Here is a 24658-nt window from a genome sequence, read left to right on the forward strand (position 1 = left end):
AAGGTCCAGGCTGGATGAACCATGGTTCTGACTTAAAGCAACTATTTCTATTATTTTTTGGTCTGAAGTACAGTCACAATGTAGCATATGTGGTATATCACATAATAAAAGAGAACAATTAAGCAATCATCAGAACAACTTATCTTTCAAGTCTGGAAGGTAAAGATTTTATACAATATTAATTCATTTATCATCATTTACTTAGATTAATGCAATTCAATATTATTCAAACATAAAATTACCTAATGACAGAAGGGAGGATGGAGGGAATAAGCATTTATAAAGTACCTACTATGTTCCAGGCATTCTGTTAAACACTTAAAAAATAAATTGTTTTGATGCTCACAACAGCTCTATGAGATAAATGTAGTTCTTTATCCCCATTTTGCAGATAAAGAGATTGAGGCAAAACAGAGATTAAGCAACTTGACCAAAGTCACTACTAACCGAGGCAGCATTTGAAGTTAGATCTTCCAGATTTTATTGCTCTATCCATATTACCACCAATGATTCCACGCTAACTATCTCTATATGAAAAGCTTCTCTGTTGGTGAATCCCACCAATTTTGGGCATCTCCATTAGCTATTTGTGTTTGTACAAGACCTTATTTTTGCTCTTCATTCTATGTGATCCATCTAGCATCCTTTGGTAGAATATATTCTGTCTTTCATCCAACTTCATTGCTGATCTTTTGGTAGTTTTTTTTCCTGTCATCCAGATTTATATATCCAGACTGAATAGCATCTTTCAGAACTAAGTAGAAGTAAATTGCTTCTGAAGCAGAATGATTGTTTTTTGTGCTAGCCACCAAAATTGATTGTTGTTGTTGGGTTATAATTACTTTTTAAATTTATATTAATTTAAAGGAAAGTTTTAATGCTAATATATACTGATACATAGGATATCCCAAAAGACTTAGTACAGTTTTAAGCTTTAATGGGTATTTTACTTTTTGATTTAATTTGTTCATTCTTTTGTTTTCACAATTAGTAATATGTTTTCCTTCTAGGAAAAGGGAGACAATAGCAAATGGTCATAGACATCCTTCCCAGGATTGACTTTACTTAGCATTCTTCATACATTTAAAAAAAATATCTAGTTATTTATGTTCTAGACTTTGGGAAAGATTTGAATTTTTTTTTTTTTTTTTTTTTTTTTTTTGGCTAGGCAAGTGATTTGCCTGGGTTCACACAACTAATAAATGTTAAGTGTCTGAGGCCCTATTTGAACATTTGAACTCAGGTTCTCCTGACTTCAGGGATGGTGCTCTATCCACTGTACCATCTACCTGCTGGATTTGAATTTTGGATGAAAAAAAATCTCTTCTTTTGTAGAGTTTATTGTCATGTAGAAGGAAAAAACAAAATTGGATATTTGTGATATGCAATATTATATAATGAATACATTAGAAATATTGAGGATAAAATACTACATGAGATCTGGTGGGAGATGGTCTTTACTAGTCAAAAGGATTGTAGATTTTTGAAGGGTTTGAGTTTTGAAGGATTAAAACTAATTTAACATATGAAAGAAGGAATAAACATATTACAAACAATGTAAGCATGTTAAACAAATGCAAAAAGGTAGGAAGACCTGTTTAAAAAGCCAAAAATAGTCTAATTTCACAAGACTATAGAGTGATGTTGAAAATGAATAAGATAAGGCTAGAATAATAGCATAATGGCATGTTCTAGAAGGCATTGAATACTGGTAAAAGGAATTTCAGTTTTACTCTATAGAGAACAATTTAATTTTTGAGTAGAGATGTGACATGAAAAAGTTATTCTAGCTAGCATTTAAAATATAGAATTGGATAGAGGAGAAAATAAATATTGAGATCATTACTAAGATTATTGCAGAAATCCAGACAAGTAATGAGGATCCCTGGCAAGGTTGGAGCTGGCGGAAATAGAGAGGAAGGCAATAAATGAAAGATTTTGCCAAGGTAGAAATTAGCAGGGATCGCTAACTGAACACTAGAAATAAGGTAAAGTTAAGCATCAAAGATCATTTTCATATTTCTAATATTAATTATTAAAAAATTAGAGCAAAACCTTGTTAAATTAAAGAAGTTATATCACTGACAATGTTCTAATCATGAAAAATACATTTTCCCCTCTATGGGGAGACAGGAAAAATGTAAACTTTAGCAAAAATCGAAATACGTAATTTTTTTTTTCGTTTTGATAGCCCTAAAGTTTCAACATAGTCATAAATCTATATTGGTTGTTGTAAATGAAACTAATAAGTTTAACATCATTGTGTAATTTTTGCTAGTTTATGAAAAGAAAACCAGAATGTGAGAAGAGTTATCAATAGCAGAGTGGAGAAATCAGTGTACTGTACTTGGAAATGGGAAACATTGTAAATATATTATCTGACCTCTACTGCCTATAAACTTACTAAGTGATATTAGGCAAGTCACTTCTCCTTTCTTGAGATAAAAAAAATTTAAATCTCTCATCTATACATTGAGAATAACAATATTGCCTTGTCTATGCCTTCCGAATCAGAGTTCTACAAATCTCTGACCCAAATTTGAGTCTTTTGGATAACATATGGTAGAAACAGTTCAATTTCCAATCAGCTAGAATAATGGCATTTAATAAAATTTTGACTTTTAATACTATTATTGTTGAATGTTGGATCCAGAAGGTACATGGAGGTTTAAATTAGTCAATCATGAAATTATTTCTATATTCTTTCTTTTCTACAAGACTATTTTTTATTTTTTAGTGCTTCGTTGTTGTTTGTTTCATTAATATCTTTTATTTTCATCTGTCTTCTGAAATATTACTCCCCCCTTTACTCTGCCTCCCATAAGCCTTTCTTCTTATAATTGAAATTAGAAATTATATTTAAAATTCATTTTTTAAAAAGTTCTAAAAATTTTTATGAGTAATTTAGAAAGACTTGCTTAACAAATATCTATTAATTTAAATGCAAGGATTTATGAATGGGTGATAGTCTTCAAATATCCATATGTATTTAGAAGACATTCCCACATAATTAACTCTCTAACATGTTTAAAAAACTTTTTTTTTGTTTTTGTTCTTTGCATTCATCACTTACTCTAGCTCATTATGAACTTTTCATTCTTACATTACCATTATCAAAATTATAGTATTTATTTTTAACCATCAGTTATCTCCCCTTACCTTTATCTTTTGTATATTTTAACTATAACTTGGTCTTTTTCAACATTTAAATTATTCATGTGTTCAGAATTTTATTCTTGTAAACATACTAGACATCTTGAGGAAATTTCTCCCATATAATTTGAGTCCTTTTATAACCTAGCTATCCTTTCTTTAAATTATTTGAACATTTTCCTTGAATTCAGATATACCCATTTTCCTTCCCATTTCTTTATTACAAGTTTTGAGATGAATGATCAGTTTCCCCCAAAGTATTCATCATTTGTGTCCCAGTCACTTTTTCTTCAGTATTACTTAGATTTAGGTCCAGACTAGTAATTCGCTCACTGCTATCTCTTCTGTTTGAAGATTAAAATAGCATAAAAGCATGTCAGATCTTTGTCAGTGCTTTTCAGTGGAAACCATAGCAGGTGTTTGGAAGGATGAGATTCTCACTGCTATTTTATTGTGTCTCTGTACCTACTTTGAGATTTTTATCTACAGCTTTCTTCACAGGCTTCATAAGCTGACCTCCAGGTCACAAGGAGATATTGGAGGACACTAGTAGAGAATTAGAGTGATGCATGTAGTTAGTTATTTGTTTGAAGACTAATATTCTGGTTAATAAAAACAAATGCTACTATTCTCCATCTTTTGTGGGACCTCATATTTCACAAATTATATACAGGGTTTCTATTTTCCTTAGCTTTTTGCATTTTTATGAAAACTGATAGAGATACTATTATACATTTTATGACTTATTTCTGAATTTTCATCTACCATCTTGAAGTATTGAATTGCATATAACATTACTTCAGGGATTCTTTCTTATACAAATATACCCATTAATTTATGTTCTTACTCTTAAAATAGCTTGTTTAAAGAATTTCTCCTGAGAAAATGGCATTATGCCCTTAAGTAATTTCAAAATTTCCCATCATTATTGAGCTTGCATAGAAAAAAGACGAGTCTTTGACCTGATAGGAACCTTAAAAATTATTATTCCCCTTATTTTGTAAAGAAGAATAAAAAGACCCAGGGAATTCAATAAGCTTATTAAAGGAAACAACAACTAAGGGGCACAGCTTGGATTAAAAACCTAAATCTGATTCTTATGTCATTACTGTTTCTACCATACTATCTCTTTTATGAGTCCTATAAAATGGACATAAATGTGCTTTACACAGCTATTACACAGCTATTTTTATAATAAAAATATCTCATATATGTCCTTAATCTAATAAAATTAATGTTAATTATAATTAACTTTTAATTAACAATTTTGTTGTCCCTTGGTTTATTTATTTATTTTTTAAATTTTATTTTATTTAATAATAACTTTGTATTGACAGTGTCCCTTGGTTTAGAAGAGTTCTTGAAGTTTTAAAAAGATTTTATTTTGCTTTTCTCAGTTTAGTACCTGCTTATGAATAAAAATATCATAAGCAACCTTGAATGAATAGATATGTAAGAGAGATAGGAAAAGATGGAGTTATACTTTTTTTGCCTTGGTCATAGCAGGGATGTTTGTGAGGTGTTATGTCAGTTTGTGAGAATTACTATATTGCTGTGTCCTAAAAAAAATTTGACTTTCTTGTTGCAAATGATTCCTGAGAAATAGCCATTGGGAAATGAATGATAAGTATTAGCATTTAATAATGATGATACTGGTACTGTGATGACAACAGTTATGTAGCACTTTAATATTAACAAGGCAGCGAGGTGACTCAGTGGAGAGAGTGCTGGACCAAGAGTTAGGAAGATCTGAAGTTAACTGAGCAAGTCATTTAACCTCTATTTGGCTTAATCCATTGGAAAAGGGAATAGCAAAGCACTCCATTATCTTTGCCAAGAAACCTCCATGTGGTGACAAAGAATCAGTCATGACTGAACAATTACAAATGATTTAACAAAACTGCACAACCTAACCACCTCTAGAAACTATTACTCACTCTGCCTTGTGTATTTTTCTAGGGGGCTTGGAAGTCAGAAGAGAGGTAAAGGTTCAGAAATGTGATTTATATATGCAAAACTCTCAATATGGAAACTTTTTTTTTTACCAATAAGGATTGAAAATTCACCATCATTAATAATCTTAGAAGACTGAGATATAGAATTTAAATGAGTTGTCCATGGTCATTCAGCTAGTGTGTGTCAGGGAGACAAAAGCTGGCTCTCTGTTCACTATGTCACTGTGTCTCTCTCATTATATATAGTACATATTTAATAAATGTTAAATTGAATTGGAATAAATTTAAACTATATATATAGATATTTGTACATATATATGTATACATATATACATACGTGTATATATGCACATATAAATATGTATATATTTTTATACACACATATATGTACACACGCACACACATATACACATACATATAGTTTTCCCCATTAGAACATAAACTTCTTGAATGTAGGAGAAATTTCCTTTCTGTCTTTGTGTCCCTGTTACTTAGCATAATGTCTGGTACATAAAGTACTTATTAAGTACTTATTGATTAATTAATAACAAAAGATTTTGGCAATGGATAGAGTATTGGATCTGTAGTCAGCAAGACTCTAATTCATATCAAACCTGAGGTACTTCTCAGTGCTGTGATCTTGAACAAATCATTTTACTACTGTCTTCAGCCTATTTCCTCATAAGTAAATTGGGGATAATAATAGTACCTATCTCCCAAGGTTGTTGTGAGGATAAAATGAGATACTGTATGCAAACTTTAAAGTGCTATATAAATGCTAGCTTTTATTAGTCAAAGAAGAAAAATGGTACATTTTTTCTTCTAATTAGCTTGCCCTATAATATTATGGGGGAAGGTGAGAGACACACATTTATCAGTATGTTTGCCATATGGTAAAATATAAAGACAAAGGAGAAATCTAAAGAAAGTGCTTTATCTAATACAAGGAGGAAAAAATAATTTTCAGGAAGGGGTCAAAGAAGTCTTCAAGGAAAAAGCTATCTTTTCCATAAATTCAAAGAATTCACATTTTTACCAATATTATATATTTATTAATTGTTCAATGAATAGGTATTTTTATTATGTCATATAGGACACTAGGGTTGTCAATCAATGAACCTTTAACATTTAACAGTATACCAGGCATATAGATTTTGAAGTCCAAATAATGTAATACTGTACTTATTTATTGAAAACAATTTTCAACATAATAAATTCTGGAATAAAAAAAAATAGGCAGCTCCTTCGAGCTTATTGCAAGTGAAATATATGAATGTGTTATATATCACTTATAAATGTGAAGTTGTAAAGAATATGAGATATATTTGTACATATATGATATGTTAGTATTTATATATGAGCATTTTTAAAGAAGTTATATAAAGATAAATAAGATGATAAAATGATAGTCATTAAGTGATGAATTTACCTTTTGTAATATTTTCCTATCTATAGAATACAATAGATCTTTTTTTCTTCCTCTTTAGCTTTGTAATAAAATAGTATTTCTCGTGAGCTTTGTTGGAAATCGTGGAACATTTACTCGTGGGTACCGAGCAGTTATCATGGACATGGCCTTTCTGTACCATGTAGCATATGTCTTGGTCTGTATGCTGGGTCTTTTTGTCCATGAGTTTTTCTACAGTTTCTTGGTAAGTATCTATCGAAAAAAGATAGTGTCTTGTTTTTGTACATAATATTTTCTTATTTACACATATGCCTATGATATCTATGTATCTATACATATCAGTTTATATGTACATATATCCCTATATCATGTACATATAAGTTATCAGCTTCTATGTCAACAGTTTCTATTTCTTTTTTGTCAGGGCTTGATCATTTATCCAAATCATGAATACTCATGGAATTTTTTATTGGAGTTTTTATTTTCATTTTGGTCTTTTTCTCCTAGAAACCACTATAGAAGTTATAACTATTTAATTCTAAGTAATACAGTACTTTACTTCTTTGTGCTGAATTTATTTGGTGTTTGATTAATATTATTATAGTTTTATATTTTTCCAATTAACTGGATGGGTTATCAAAGCAATTTAGTATATTATCATAAAAATTTATCCTTAAAGGAAAAAAAAAATTCTTACACTTTCCTATATATGATATTTTGGGTCAGTACTTTTCCTAGTATTAACTAGGATAATACCAACTTCTGTTTGTATGCTATTCTTATGTTTATTTATTTTTCTTATTCTATTATGTTTTTAGCTTTTTGATTTAGTGTACAGAGAGGAGACTTTGCTCAATGTTATAAAGAGTGTCACCCGAAATGGTCGCTCCATTATTCTGACTGCAGTCCTTGCTCTCATCCTCGTCTACTTGTTCTCCATTATTGGATTCCTGTTTTTGAAAGATGACTTTATTATGGAGGTGGATAGACTGAAAAACAGAACACCTATTATGGGTATTTCTTTTACCACTAAATCACTCTTCTAATGGAAGAATATTACTCCTTTGTAGCTTGTTAACTGTATTATAGATAAAAGCTAATGGGTAAATTTTTTGTCTTTTATTTCTCTGGAAATGGATTTATTCACTGCCGAAAGATTGCTACCATGATAGACTCTGCTTCTCTGTATAAAGATAATGACAGAGAGAAGGAGAAGGAAAGAGAAAAAGAAAACAAAAGAAGCACAAAGAGAGAAGGTAGAGGAGAGAAAGCTAAAGAGAGATAGAAGAAAGGACTAGTGCAGGCAGACATAGATAGGCAGAGGGACTTAGACCATGAGTCTGGAAGAAGTGAGTCTACCTCATTTTCAGAAGTTGGATCAAGTGTCTATACAAGGAACAGTAAGAAAGCCATATGGACTTCATAGAGAGAAGTGATGTGTAAGAACACTGGAAACTGAGGAAGGGACAAAGTTGTTAAGGGATTTAAATGTCAAACAAAACATATCATATTATTACTTGGAAATAACAGGGGGCCATTGGTGACTTGGTCAGACTTACATATTAGGAAAATTACTTTGACAACTCAGTAGAGAATGGTTTGGAGTGAGGAGAAACTTAAGACAGGAAAAGCTATAGTCCAGGTGTAAGATAATGAGAACTTGTGTGTAAGAGGTGTGAATGGAGAAAAGGGGACATATATGAGATATGCTGTGAGGGTAGAAACAAAGACTTAGCAATAAAATTGAATATATGGACTTAGTGTGAGAGATGTCAAGGATGATTTTAAGATTTGAACCTCGGTGATTGGAGAGGATAGTGGGATATTCAATCAGGAAATGGGGAAGAGAGTTTGAGAGAAAAGATAATTAGTTCTGTTTTGGATAAAGTGAATTTGACTAGTAAGTATCTTAGAATACTTATGATTATATGATCCTGGGCAAGCCAATTTAACCTCTTTGTGTCTTGGTTTTTCTCACCTACAAAAGGGGGATATAACATCACCAATCTTATTGAATTTCTAGAGGGATCAAATAGGTTAATACATATATGTGTGTGTGTGTGTGTGTGTGTATGTGTGTGTATATATATATATATATATATATATATATATATATATTCTGCAAACCTTAAAGCACTATTTTAATGCTAGTTAGGATGATAAAGAGGAGGAGGAGGAGGAAGATGATACTAAATAAGCAGCAGACATGAACTCACCCTAAAAAGTAGTGATAGATTTAAAGATCTGGGAATCATCTGATTGGAGAAAATAAAGTTTACACTTGGTAGCTAATTTTACTCATGGAGATTACCAAGTAAAATAGTAAGAAGAGAAATGGCCAAGAAGTGATGTGTAAGGCTGGCTCTCGGCAAGATGAAGTGTAAGCTTACCTGTCAGAGCAAAGGGAATAGAGTTCAGGTGATTCAAGTGGGAGGGAGCTGAGAAAGATGACTAGGGTGGATTTAAATATATGTCATTTCTTATGTAGATGTGGCAGTAACTTTAAGTGAACTTCATTATTCTAATCTAGAAAGGAGATAACTTTGATAATCATTAATATCAGATAAGGCATGAAAGGAGACATATACTTGAGGAAAGATTTTTTATAAATTTTCTAGAACTTTTAGTTTATAGAAGACATGATATTTTGTTGATTAAATCAAGACCAAGAACTTTGAAGAGCTTCCTGGAAAAGATCTAGAACCAATAAAAATAATTTTTCCTTATCCTTTATATGAGAAGACTGAGTGGAAAATGCCTATTGTTTAAAATATGGCATATTATTGTTCCAAGGGTTTTTAACCATTTTTCTTTTATGGGATTTTTTGGTATGCTGGTCCAAAGGGTTTTGTGAGACCTTTTTGAGAATAATGTTTTTAATAAATGGAAAAAAGAAAGGAAGAAGATAGGAAGGAGAAAGGAAGGGAAGGAGGTAAAGAAAAGAGATGGAAGAAGAGAAAGTAGGGAAAGAAGAAAGAAAAGAAAGAAAAAGGGTGGGGAGGCTTGGAAGGAGGGAGAAAAAGATAGAAGGAAGAAAAAAGAAAGAAAGAAATGTGTTGCTATGATACCTTTGTTATACCAATAGAAAATGAAGAAACCCCTTGGCATGTGAACTTTTTTTTTTTAAATAAGTTTTTATTGACCGAACCCATGCCAAGGTAATTTTTTACAACATTATCCCTTGCACTCTCTTCTGTTCCGATTTTTCCCCTCCCTCCACCCTCTCCCCCAGATGGCAAGCAGTCCTTTAGATGTTAAATATGTTGCAGTATATCCTAGGTACAATATATGTGTGCAGAACTGAACAGTTCTCTTGTTGCACAGGTAGAAATGGATTCAGAAGGTATAAATAACCCGGGAAGAAAAACAAAAATGCAAGCAGTTTATATTCATTTCCCAGTGTCCTTTCTTTGGGTGTAGCTGCTTCTGTCCATCCTTGATCAATTGAAACTGAGTTAGATCTCTTTGTCGAAGAAATCCACTTCCATCAGAATACATCCTCAAACAATATCGTTGTTGAGGTATATAATGATCTCCTGGTTCTGCTCATTTCACTTAACATCAGGTGAACTTTTAAAAGTTCAAGAGTCACATGGGCAGAAATGTATGATGAATATGCATCTTTGGAGATGATCTTCATTTAGATCACATCTCAGATCCACTTGAGATCTGAGATATATTATGAATATGAACTATCTTCTATAGGTCCAACATGGGAGGAATATGAGATGCTTTGAGATCCAATCTCCAAGGAAACCATCATTAGAGAGAAGAATCAGAAAATATTAGAGGAGAAAATCTAATAGGTTACAGTTGGAATTAGTCACCTAGAAGCTTTTCAAGTTCAGAATGCACAAACTGTGGGATTCCCCTTAGGCTGAGATTCCTGACCTCCTGATTATTCAAGCCTCAGGCTTGGGGCTGGGGACTGAAACTGACAGAACCTCCCAACTCTCCACCCCTCCTCTGACACACACTTTGCTCCACTCATCAGCTGCTTGGTACTTCTGTACTTTCTCCTTGCTCAGTAAGTATCCTAGGGCTTCAAATAGATGATTATCTAAAATCACCCTTAAATGTAATTTCCCACCTCTGTCCATTCAGGATTTGTGAACCAGGACTAGGTGGTGAGCTATAGCTTCCAAATGATACCTATTCCTCGCACAAAATCAGATCCCTCTGTTGCTACTCTTGGTTGACCACATGAGAAACATGGAAGGTTCAGTGGGAAGAGGGATTCCTCAGAAGTATTTTTGCTTCAGGCCATCTTCTGCATTAATTCTCCAGCCAGGATAGTAAGCCAAGAACTTGTTCATCAGTTCCTATATGGCCTATTGAGAGGCAGCGAGGATAATCTTAGAATCATAGAATTTTAGAATTAAGAAATCATTTAGTGATCTACCAAATTTATGCTTCAGTGAAGCTTATTAATAATAGGACTTTTGTCCCTCAATGATTTCAGTAAGACAGTCTTCAGACATTTTTCTCAGTATATTTTAGCACCAAGAAATAGGTTTTATTGCTTTAATATCAGAATTCCATAATTTATCTTTTAAACACCAAGAATTTTTTTCTAAGCTTATGAATTATTACATTTTTGCCCTTAAAAATTTAAGTAGGATTAATTGAATAAAGCCAATGTCAATTTTATGTTCTGGATATTTATTAAGTGATTTTTAAAAAAGTGATAATTATTGTCAGGGAAAGTTTAAAAAACTTAAAGAAGTATACTTGCCAAAGGCATTTACCACCACCTATGACTGTCTGATTGACAGAATGAAAGAAAATACATCTGTAGGTGCTTAAACCTGCAGGTTCAAATATGAAATATAGATACTGCCCCTGTTCTCAATTATATTCAAATAAACCATAGAGTGGTAGATAAGGAAAGGAAAGTCACAGAGATAGTAGAACACTAACAGTTGATTATTATACTCTTTACTGAAGTAATGGTAAATCTTGACTAAAGTCTATAGAACAAGAGATTGTTATAAATCTTAGTGTGCCACAATTTCTGAAAAAATTAAAATTATTAGTGACTCAAAAAAGTTATGGAGAGAGAAGACTAAGTTCTAATTTCCTTTTATATTAACCTTTTTTTTCTCTTTTCTATTCAAATAATGGCATCTCTTCTTGAGGCCATGATACATGAATTTCATGCATACCTTCCTTACCTCTTCCACCCAGAATTCCTAACTTCTTTAATCTCTGAAGCTTGCTTCTTCCTTTTAGCTCATGTTTATGGCAAGCTTTTTAAAAATCCCTCTAGATAGACCATTTACTTCTTAAAGTTATGTCTATACCTATCTGTTTATATGGAATAGTACTGTCTCCTCCACTCTCTCTCCCAAAGAGAATGCAAGTTCCTGGAAGACAGGGAGTGTTTTTTCCTCATTGTTTAGCACAGTGCCTTAAAAACATAGAAGACACTTAAAAATGCTTCTTGGATGGGACTGGAAGTTACTCAGTAATTTTTAAGGATAACTTGCCTCAACTTTTATGCCAGAGCCCTAGGATTTCTGTTTTGAAATCCTTTCCCTCCTCCTATTATTTCCTGCCTATTATTCTGGGTATAAAAATCATTGTTGCTTTACAGATAGATGGGAAAACCTCTGGATTGATAGTAACTCACATGAAAAAAGATTTCATAGTACAAGTTACCTTCTAACTTGTTATTACTCAATATGATTAGTGGAATAATGATAATTAGATCTTAAGCTGCATTATTATACATATGTATTGGAGGTAAAGGGGGAAAAAGCAGTCCAATTGTACTTTTTAATGATCAGATTGTATCTGTACTATTTTGCTAGTTCTAATCATTTTACTTTAAAAGGAAATTTGACAAATTGGAGCTTAAAGCAATGATCAAGAATCATGTAAAGAATAATTGAAATTAATTAACCTGGAGAAAAGAGTATTTAAAAGAGATATGAAATTGATTGGGTATTCATTACTTAAGGATGGACCATGCAAATTTAATGAAAATATAATGTTACATAAATTAATTTATTTATAGATTTAATATTATTCTAGTCAGACAATCATACGTGTGTTTTATAGCATTAGATAAAATAACAAAATTCCTGTAAAGGAACAAAAAATCCAGAATGTCAAAGGAAATAATAGAAAAAAAGTTGTGAATGTGGTCTTCTGGAATTAAAATTAAGCTACATAAGAACAATCATCAATGTAAGGAAAAGCATAATTAAAAAACTGCTGCCTCAAAATGAACTCAGCTATTTTATGAGTATTAGACATATTGGAAGTATTCACAGTAAATATAGCTACAAGTTAAGGATATAGTAGGTGGGATTCAATAGGTACTCAATGACTTCTAAGGTCTTTTCCACCTATAAGATTACATATGAATTTATTTCCTTTTTCAATAGATTGGTTTGTTTATTTAGTTTGTCGCTTGTATTTTTCTTTCATTTTAAATTAAGCTTTTAAGAAATAGATAACCCAGACCAATATTTTGTACTCTAAATTCTGTCAACCAGAAACCAGTTTATGTATTAATATTAATATTATTGTTATATTATTTTGTTACAGATAATTTTACTATGTAATAATATAATATTAATAATACAATTAATATGTGCTTATTAATATCAAGCATATATGCTGTGCTAGACATAATACTAAGTACTGAGGACACAGCAAAAGATAAAAACCAGCTTCTACCCTCAGAAATCTAATGAGAGGAGACAGCATATAGATATGTAGGTGTATGTGTATATCTATTTAAAGAAGTTTTAATATTAATGTAAAATATTAAAATATTTAAAATTTTAATGTCAATTTGCAGATATGTATATATGTGTGTAATACCCATAACTAAGATTACTTGTAGTAAGAAAATACTAAAAAATTTTCCCAATAAATACAGAAGTAAAGAAAGGATCTTTTCCTCTTTCCCAATGTTATTTTTATAGTTTTCAAAATGAAAGTGATAGAATGAGATAATTTATGCTCATATGTATTTTATTTCCATTAAGACAAAACCATTCCTATTTACTGACAATTTCCTATGTATAGATCCTATCTATCTATCTATCTATCTATCTATCTATCTATATATATAGCATTAGATAGATAGATATACATATACATAGCTATATCTATCTATTTATATACATACACATACAAATATGCATATACCACGTAAATGGAAGGTAAATAGAGTAGATGGATCTAGCAGCTAAGAAGATTTAGAGGCCTCATTCAGAAATTGGTTGGGTATATACAATCTTTGGCTGAGCTTTGAGGGACCCAGAAATTATAAGAGGCAGAGGTGAGGAGAGAGAGAGAGCATTCCATGTATGCAAGTAAAAGCAGGAGGAGCAATAAGCAAGCCAGTTTAGCTTGATGGTTGAGTAGGTGAAGTAAAGTATAAGAAGATTGTAAAAGGAGGAAGAGGTCATGGTACCTAGAACTTAAATGTTAAAGAAAGCACTTTATATTTGATCATGGTAGTAATAGGGAATCACTTGAATCTAATGTGCTTTTAGCAAGTACTTGGCACAGAATAAGTAATTAATAAATGCTTTGTGAATATTGAGTTATTAGACCTATACTTTAGGAAAATTACTTCAATAGCTATGTTGGACAAGGGATTAGAATAGGGAGACTTGGAGCAAGGAGAACAGTTAAAAAGCTTTTAAGATAGCCGAAATGGGAGGTGATGAATGCCTAAACTGGATGAGTGGGTAGGTGGGTGATACTGTGTGAGTGGAGAAAAGAGGACTAAAGGAAAGATGTTTGAAGGTAAAAATGACAAGACTTATAACTGGATATGTGAGATGAGATCAGTCAGAGTGAGGAGCTGAGAATGACACTGAAAATGATCTAGATAAACAGGAGAATAACAGTGTTTTCAACAGTAGTAGTGAGATTAAGAATAGTTTTGTGTTTTGGGGAAAAGATGATGTGATTTGTTCTAGATATACACTAATATAATCCATTAATGAGTTACATATCACTTCTGACTTTTGTCTCTATATCATTTTTTGTTTTCTATTATGACAGATAGCACTGAAGTTCCTACAATGACTCTAACTTCGATCATGGGAACATGTGCTAAGGAGAATTGCTCAACCACAATTCCAATTTCAAGTACAGGTTAGTAAAAGGGAGGACTGGTATAACAAAAGAGCTTGATATCTCTGCATTTTTATTTATATGATAAATGTTATTTTTACAGAATGATCATGTACAGTCATTTTATGATATGTTAAAATGGAAGAAATAGGGAGAACAGACATGAAAGAGGCAGAAATCAGCAGACTTTAAAATTTTCCTCTAGCCAGTGAAAAACTATCAGAAAGGAGAAAGGTTATATTCTTCTCTCTTGACCTATGGGATTTGAAAAAGTAGCAGTTTTTAAAAGTAGGAGCTGATCAAATGATGGTTATTATTTAGCTTGCAAAAGTTGACTTAATAATTTATCTGAGTCAGCTTTCCAACTTAATCAAGTAGATGCTTATAGATGTTTCTATATATGTATATATACACACACACATAAAAAGAAGACAAAAAATGGGTGATTTGGAGCACTTCATGTCAAGATTTTGAGTAAAGACTAAGGGCTTAGGCATTTAGCCGATTCTCTTTTCCATCACTGTTTAGATAGATATTTAAGATCTAGCCCTCTTAACCACTTAGTAGCAATATAACCATCTAGAAGTGTAATATCCCTAAGGATTGATCTGTAAAAATGTATATAATACTTATAAATTGTTTACATATTATGATGACCAAATTAGAAAATTTATCTGAGATGGATTTGTAGTAAATTATAAGAGGTTAGATAAATATAAGATGTTATTATCATTTTTTATTTAAAAGAATTTGAAATACTTTCTTAGAAATGTGCAGAGAACAGGGCTCTAAGTATCAGAAACAAGCAATGGAATCTCACACAGGAATAGCATTGGAAATTTAGCTTTACTAACAGTTATATGTATTCATGACTAGTGGAGCAGAACAGTTCAGTTGATTCCTTCTACTTTACTGAAAATAGAATGCATTCCTGTCTATATTTACTTAGTCTCAGTGTTTCAGCTGGTGCAAAATGGATTGAAGTACATAATTTTATTATCAACATGGGTCAATAGCAGCAGAAACAACCTTGTGTTTCACTTGTATCATAATCACGTCAGTTGGAAAGTAGATGTGTGATTTTAGACATGTCATTTAATACTTGTAATCATCAGTTTTCTCATCTAGGTTAGACTGTCAAAATGGATATTGTGCTCTCAAATCAGACAAGAAAAGCCAATTTAACACATAGGCTTTTGTATAAAATATAGTATGCAGAGCTTTATAGAACCTAATTATTTGTTTTTCTCTGAAAAAAAAATTAATACAAGTAACAAATAAGAACACCAGGAATAGATTCTTTCTCCTAATCTGGATCACTTCATGTTCTAATGATGAAATCACATACATCTTACTCCCTCAATGATGAGGGTTTCCAAAGTGAGTGTCTTCAAAAGCACAGATGCTCTAAGCAAGAGAAATAGGAGAATGAGGACACCGAATTTTCTGGATAGTTATGACATTTCAAACAAATGGAGTAGGAATTGGAAGATTTGAATTGGTGGCTGATTGTTTAGGGGATCACTTAACTCTCGTGTTCATTTTGGTGTTTGATATAGTGTCAATAAAATTTACTTTAATGGAAACATAAACAGATGGATCTAATTTATTTGTTTTTGCCACCTATGATATCTGGCTTTGTTTTAAAAGCACAATGAAAGCTAAAGTCTTTTGGAAAACATCTTACCATGCCTCAGAAATGTTTTTATATAGATCAGCATTAAAATTTACAAACCCTAGGGAGCAATTGTGAATGCCCTAGTTTGTTATTTTATAATGGAGGATATATATCACAAAATCACCACCCACAGCCACACACACACACACACACACACAAAATACACACACATACACAAAATCAGGCTTTCTTCAGAAAGGCTCAAATTCATACTAATATGAGACTGAGCCATCAACTTGACTACCATCTGTGAGGTAAAACTTGAATTTGTTATCTTTTGCAATTGTTCATTCTTTCTTCTTGGCTACAAAAGAAAAATAGTTGTTGACTTTTTTTTTTTTCCTGGAAAAAGAACAAGATCTACCTCTGAGAAAGTTTTTTTTTTAATATTTTATTTTATTTAATAATAACTTTATATTGACAGAACCCATGCCAGGGTAATTTTTTTACAACATTATCCCTTGCACTCGTTTCTGTTCCGATTTTCCCTCTCCCTCCCTCCACCCCCTCCCCTAGATGGCAAGCAGTCCTATATATGTTAGATATGTTAGATATGTAACATATGTAGATATGTTAGATATATCCTAGATACAATATATGTTTGCAGAACTGAACAGTTCTCTTGTTGCACAGGGAGAATTGGATTCAGAAGGTAAAAATAACCCGGGAAGAAAAACAAAAATGCAGATAGTTCACATTCGTTTCCCAGTGTTCTTTCTTTGGGTGTAGCTGCTTCTGTCCATCATTTATCAATTGAAACTCAGTTAGGTCTCTTTGTCAAAGAAATCCACTTCCATCAGAATACATCCTCATACTATATCGTTGTCGAAGTATATAATGATCTCCTGGTTCTGCTCATTTCACTTAGCATCAGTTCATGTAAGTCTCGCCAGTCCTCTCTGTATTCATTCTGCTGGTCATTTCTTACAGAACAATAATATTCCATAACATTCATATACCACAATTTATCCAGCCATTCTCCAATTGATGGGCATCCATTCATTTTTCAGTTTCTAGCCACTACAAACAGGGCTGCCACAAACATTTTGGCACATGCAGGTCCCTTTCCCTTCTTTAGTATTTCTTTGGGATCTGAGAAAGTTTTTAAAGCTGTGGAAGAATTGGCCATCATCAAGATAATTTTCAGCTAGAAAACAAACTGGGTGTAAAGAAGAAGTGAACACAAAAATGCATTGATGTTGTGGTATTTTGTCCAGTACAAAAGATTGAAAAAATACAAAAAAAAATCTAAGATTAATACTTCATTATTCACTTTGATTTCCTACCAGGTGGGTCCAATGATTTCCTTTTCTTGTGGTTATAAGTGATTTGAATCAATTCTATAATGAATTGCTTCTAAGGGATGTTTAGACTACCAAAGGCATTTGTAATTCCATTCATATTGTTATAGTATGCTAATGATAATTGTTGTTTTCTAAGCTTCTCTAAAATCTGTGTTAGCTAATCACATGAGCCAAGCTCATGGAATTGATACTTATTAAATGCCACTATTTTTGATGGCTAAAGTTTAATTTTCCTAGAAAGCCTAGGTTAGGAAAAAAATATATATATTCTGTAATAGCTATATTTTATTATTTATTCCTACTTTGCATGAAGCATCTTATCCCCATTAGTTATTTTAGTTTATCACAAAGGAACATGGAAAAAGTGCTTGGGTTTGCAGTCAGACCTGGGTTCAAAACCTCACTTTGGAAATGAACACTTGTGAGACCATGTTCAAGTCACTTTATTTCCAGTGCTCCAGCTTCTCATATCGATAATGAAATACTTATAATATCCATAGTACTTATCCCCCACCCAGTTTGAAGGGGAATAAAACAAGATTATATATTTTGTAATCCTTAAGCCTCTCTATAAATTTCTATTATTAGTGTATAAACTAGAAAAATGACATTCACTAATAAGTGAATTGAAAGATATCTCACACTATCTTTTAAAAAAAAATAGATCTGAATCTAGCAACAATAAAGTTGTTCATATATTTTTATGGTTAAGAAGAATTTATTACTCTTAACATATTACTTATTACACTTAACATTTCTCAGCTGTGTGGCCCTGGACAAGTCACTTAACCCCAGTTGCCTTCACCAAAAAAAAAAAAAAATCAGAATAAATTTCAGTAGTCTTTGACAACCTTACTCTTCAATGATAGTTAACTGTTCAAATCTCTTTAGAAAAAAAATTATGTTAGACTCCTTTAAAACACATGTTAATAACTCAAGTCTTTCAGGGTAATAATTTAAGATCTCAAGAATTCTCCTCATTATGACAGTTTCACAGATATTAGCAAATTGTCATTTGTTAAGATTCTGTTCTCTCTTAACCAAAGTAACCAAAGTCTTTTCTGAGGAGATGGAGACTGTAGCACCTCCAGCAGCCTTTTCCAAGTTGCATCTGTGCCCCTCTCTACTGTCCCAACAAAGCAAACAAAAAGAAAACCAAAAGCATGTCAAATGTTTTCCTTCTATATTCCCTCCCTTTCAATTTTGAATTTTTATTATTAGTACTAGTAGTGATGATGATAATAGCTAGCATTACGATAGTGCTTTAAGATATGCAAAATTCTTTAAAATAGTTCATTTTATTCCCACAAATACCTGGGGAACTAGGTGCTATTATTAGTATTGTCTCTCTTACTTCCTGATGTCAGATTTGATCTGAAAAATTTTTCACTCTTTTTCACTATTCCCTCACTCCTTAGGCCCCTTATGCTATATTTCCTACCATATTATAGGAAGAGAAGAGAGAGGAAAAAAGAGAAGAGAAAGTATAGAGAAGAGAAAGAGGAGAGAAAAGGGGGTAAGAAGGGAAGAAGACAGAGACAGAAACAAAGATAGAGACACACACAGAGAGACAGGCAAACACACAATGAGAGAGAACACTTTTTTAGTTCTCTTGAAATGTTCTCCCTTTTTAGTTGCTTAAGTCTTTGGCTCAGGTAAGTGGCAAACTGAGCTTTCTTTATAATTGCTCTAGCTCTTAGTGAAATGACAATTCCTTTTCTTGTTCAGCCATTTCAACATTATCAAATCAATCATATTCCTATATTTTAATTCATATTGGGGCTGTGTGGCTAACTCCCATTTTGAGGGAACCTGAAACATATAATCTGAGGATATTCCTAGTAGATGACTATTATGGCTGTGCTTTGTGTAAGTATGGTATTGTGTACTGGGCTATCATCCATGTAGATACTCCTTAGAGAAAGTATTGAAAAACATACCTTTTCATCCTAGCAACTCTCATTATGTCCTTCCTAAATCTTCCATAGAAGGAAGCTTTCCTCTAGGTTATTTGAAGTTATATGGATATCAGTGGCAAATATAGGAAGTCTACTATTCCATGTGTGTATACTATATAACTAAGCCACCTTCATATATTTATTGATACCATCTTTTATATAGCTGCTTTGTAAAAAATTCTCTATTGATATATTGTAGCCTATTTAAGCTCATTTTTGCTATTGACCTTTGGATAAACTTCAATTTTGTTTCTTTGAATAGTATGGTAATCCATGATTCATATCTATATATCATCATAGCAAGAATATTATTGTTAAGAGGATGATTTTCTTTGTTTTAGGGAGATACTCAGAGTCATTAAAAGTACTATATAATTTCTCAAATTAATCAAGGTGAATTCCTTCTTTTTAATTCTGCTTCCAGTCACTATTCATTTTTAATAATTGGCCAATATATCTATACTGATGGATCAGTGATATAGGCTCTTTAAACTATATATAATAATCTGAATAATAGAGAGTCATATAATTGTCCCTCTTCATAATAATGCCAAATTCTTTTAAATGATTTTGGTTTTCACTGAGAAAACTTACTGTAATCCAGTCTCAAGTCAACACAATGTCATGCAAATAATAAGCATCAGAAGATTTTCATTAATAGTGAGGTATAATTCTTCTGTTTTTGACCCTGCATTGAAAAAGATCATTTAGAGTAACATTATATTTTACTAATAAAAAGCTTTCTTGGTAATCAAGAAACACTTGGCATAGTAAGATTTTACATTCTTTGTATCTTTTAGTCGTTAATATGTAAAAGGTAAACTAATATAACCTAATATAACTTATAATGAATAATAGTTCTCTTCTGATTTTTCATAAAAGTAGTCTTTGCTGGATGTGCAAATAATTCTCATTGAAATTATATATGGACCCAGCAAAGAGTTATTGGGTCCAGTCTAGCAATGTTCAAAGAGCCTCATTACTAATAGTATGTATACTTCATGATGAAATATTTGGCTATGGCAACCTAAGAAAGAAAAGTAAAAAAAAATGTTAAATGTCTCAGAATCCTATCTACCCCTTACCTCCTTGAAGTGACAGTGGTGGAAAAGAGGACAGAAGATACTAAAAATGATTTTTACTCACCATCTATAAACATTAAGTTATTAGGACTCTAAATGCATTCTTATCCAACAAGAAAAGAGTCCAATAAACTGCTGGAAAAAGATCTATATAAATCTAGATATAGTAGCTATAAATAAAATTAGAATTTATAAGGATGTGGCTGCTAAATGGCACTATAATTTACAGTTTCCCCTTGGAGATGTAAATAATGGAGTTGAAGTAGCTGGTTTCATCAAGCGTATAAAAGCACAAAGAAAAATCATTTCATGGGGAGCTTGGTCATGTCACTATCTCATTAACATTTATGAAAAGACTACCATGAAATTAATTCCTACTTATTTACCAACACAAGTTTCAAAGAATTAAGAGGCAAAAAAATCCTACAGAGTTTTTGATAGGACCCCCTAAATTAAATGATATAATTTAAAGATTAGTGACTTCAGTATAAGTTTGAAAACAAGAGTAAATAGTAAGAAGAAATAAAGAGGTCAAGGACTTATAGACTAATATAGAAGTCTCATGATGATATATCCTAAATACTTTGAGAAAAGTCAGGAAGAAATAGATATGTGAAGCACTAAATAATATCACAAGTGAAATTTACTTGGGAAATCCACTCATTTTGAACACATGAGAAACAATTGAATACCGAAGTCAGTCATTTCTGAATCAGTTATTTATGTAGAAATACAAATAAGTTGACTTGTTAGAACAGAGATCAAAATCAATACTGAGGAGCAACAATGTAGATAGAATGAATAAAGTCAACTCTAGCCTTACCTATTTAAATAAACTGTGCTAATAATGGGGAATGAATCAAAAAAAGAGACATCAACATCAGTAATCACCATTTAGAAGTTTAAGGGATGAAGAATCAATGGCAATAAGAAATACCGTATATACTCGAGTATAAGCCGAGTTTTTCTGCCCAATTTTTGGGTTAAAATTAGGGGCCTCGGCTTATATTCGGGTAGGCTCATACTCGAGTATATACGGTGCAGTATTTTAAAAATCATAGAATTTTAGATTTGGAAGGAGTATAAACTGCCATTTAGTCCAACTCATCTCCCAAAAAGAAATCTCTACTACAATACATATAACAAACAGTGATCCAGCCTTTATTTGACTACCTCTTCTAGTAAGGGAACATACTACCACCCAAGGCAATGTATTTCATTTAAAGAGCTGTAATTGCTAAGAAGCTTATATTAAGCTTATATTTGCATTTTTGCTATTCTTACCTAGTCTCCTACTTCTTCATTCTGAACTTAACAAGTCAATTAATTTAAAAAGTATTTATTAAGGACTTATTATGTACCAAATACTACTAAGTACTAGGCAAAAACAGTCCCTCAACTCAAGGATTTTATATACTATTAATGGGGGAGAAAGGATAAGATAGAGCAACGTGTACTACTATAATACAAAATAGAAGGAATATAAATTTAGATGGAAAAGCTCAGGTGACTGAGGGTCCCAGGAAGATCCTGCAGAAAGTAGCACTTGAGCTCAGTCTTGAAAGTAACCAAGCATGTCAAGCGTCAGAGGTAAAGAGAGAAATGGAGGACGACCAGCGCAGAGGCACAAACATGAAAGATGTCGTATTGTGTTCAATAAACAACAATTGACTACAATTGCTGGATTGTCATCCAACATATATTTGTAGAATATGAGATTACGGGAAAGCTAGGATTGTGCTAGGTTATAATGAGCTTTGAATATCAGAGGAATTTTATTTTTCTCCAAGCAAGACAGTCAGTAGAGTTTATTGAGCAGGGGGTAACACAAATCTTTTAAAGAAAATTTTGCTAACTATATGGAAGATAGATTGTCATCAAGAAAGGCTTGAGGCAGTGAGATCAATTAGAAGGCTATTGCAATAATCCAGACAAGAGGTGATAGGATCAGAAATAGAGTGATGACCCAGTGAATAAACTTCATCTGAAATATTATTGTCAGTTCTGAGTATCACATTGATAAATTAAAGAATATTCAAATAAGGATAACTAGTGCCCACTTGGAGAATGAGGTTCCCAGATCAGTTCAAATTGTCCTTCTTACTCTTTTTTATTCACAGGGTTCCCATTTCCCTTCTTCTCTTTGACTGTCACCCATCTTTGGAATACACTCCTTTCTCACTTCCATTTCTTAAAATTGTTACTTTCCTTCAAAAGTCATCTCAAATACTATCTACAGGAAACATTTCTTACCTTTCTAACTGTTAGTACTTTTCCCCTAAAATTATCTTGAATTGATTTTGCATATACACATGTACTTGATGTTGCCCTACCTATAAGTTCTGTGAAAACTGGGGTTATTTCATTTTCATTATTCATTTGGGAAGGTCCTTAATTAGGTGAGTTCATCATGTAAATGCTTTTTTATTGATTGCCTGTTAGGAAGGTCACTTGGAGATTACCAAGGTGATTAAATTAGGAAGGTCTTGAGGGATCAATTTTCAAGGTATCTGAAAGAGTAAATGATATCAAAAACCAGAAATCTCAGATACATGTAATCAAGAAAATATTAGTGACTACTGACTATATTATCTACTTTCCTGTCTTTACAAAATTATATAGAAATGACCTACACTTAAGAAAGATATCCTTGATGAAAGTTTGTGAGGGAAAGGGAGGAAGAAGGCTTTGCATAAAAGTTCTGTAAGATATCATACATTTCTCATCAGAATTAACTTAAAAATAAAGAGAATATGAAATCCCATTTAAAAAATAATTTGATACTTTTTATGTTGTCTCTTTCCAATAAAAACCCTACTCCCTTGTAGAATTTTCCCTTGTAGAAGAAAACTGCAATAAAGAAAAACATATACCTTAATGTGTCTGATAGTGCATGCCTCATTCTGTACTTGTAATTCAATGCTTCTCTTCCAAGAAAGAAAACCTATGCTGAAGAATAGAAATGATGAATATGAGAGATATGGAAAGACAAATGAATGATATAGAGTGAAGTATGAAGAATTAGGAAAGCAGCAATCTTCTAGAGTCAGGATTGGTTATTGTGTTGATATTCTGGTGTCTTTTAGTGTTTTTCCTCTTTTACACCATCATGTATGTTGAGTCTTATCTTGAGTCTCTTTACTGCAATCTGTATGAATTCAAGTCTTCCCCACTTTTCAGACTTTTTCTTATTATTTCTTATTATGCAATAACATTTAATTGTACTTATATGACACGATTTGTTCAAGTGATCCAAAATGGAGGTTTCATCTTTGTTTTGCTGCTACAAAAATATATATACTTTTTATCTCTTAGTATTTATAAACTGGTAAAAAGCATTTGATTTACTCTAGAAAGATAAGCTCACTATTTGTAGTGCTCCAAATTGATCTTAACTATTCTAGAAAGCAATTTGGAATTATTCTTTTTAAAGTGGCTAAAATAGGAATTATGGAATAGATGGAACTGAGATGGTGGAGAGAAGTCAGAAAGTTATCTCAGCTCTCCTCAGTTTCCCTCAGAAACAACATTAAATCAGTCCTTTAAATGGATTCTGGAGCAACAGAAGAAAAGATGGAGTGAACCAATTTTCCAACTTAATATAACTTAAGAATTTCTGAAAAGGAGAGCATAGCCTAGCCCAGATGATGTCTGGGGCAAGCCAACAGAAGCTCTTAGCCACAGCACAGTGGCTTCAACTCAGTCCCCTCAATCCTAGCTATGCCATAGTAGGCCATCTGTGAAGCCTCCGGTGCCAGTGCAGAAGGCAAATTGCCAGTTTTAGAACCTAGTTGTGACGGGGTTTGGCCACTCTATGCAGTGGAGTCTCAAGAAGCTTGGAACAGTATCCTCTGTGCCTCAGGGACAAAGCTCAACTTTTAAAAATTGAGAAAATCTCAAAAGAACTCTGACCATCGAAACCTACAGTGGCAACTGGGAAGATCAAAACACAAACTCAGAAGAGGACAAGTGTCACCTATGTGTGTCATCTTAAAGGGGAATGTTAATTTATCTCAA

At 32.3% G+C, this 24658-nt stretch overlaps 1 protein-coding gene across 1 annotated transcript in view; it reads left to right on the forward strand.

Moving 5' to 3' along the window:
- Positions 1 to 24658, forward strand: part of ITPR2 (inositol 1,4,5-trisphosphate receptor type 2) — a 521149-nt gene that overhangs the window by 433972 nt on the left and 62519 nt on the right. The window contains exons 50-52 of the mRNA XM_051963211.1: positions 6596 to 6760; positions 7335 to 7530; positions 14548 to 14640. Coding sequence (XP_051819171.1) covers positions 6596 to 6760; positions 7335 to 7530; positions 14548 to 14640 — 454 coding nt within the window. The remainder of the gene's footprint in view (positions 1 to 6595; positions 6761 to 7334; positions 7531 to 14547; positions 14641 to 24658) is intronic.

This window comes from Antechinus flavipes, chromosome 5 (assembly GCF_016432865.1).
Source record: "Antechinus flavipes isolate AdamAnt ecotype Samford, QLD, Australia chromosome 5, AdamAnt_v2, whole genome shotgun sequence".
Classification (NCBI taxonomy): domain Eukaryota; kingdom Metazoa; phylum Chordata; class Mammalia; order Dasyuromorphia; family Dasyuridae; genus Antechinus; species Antechinus flavipes.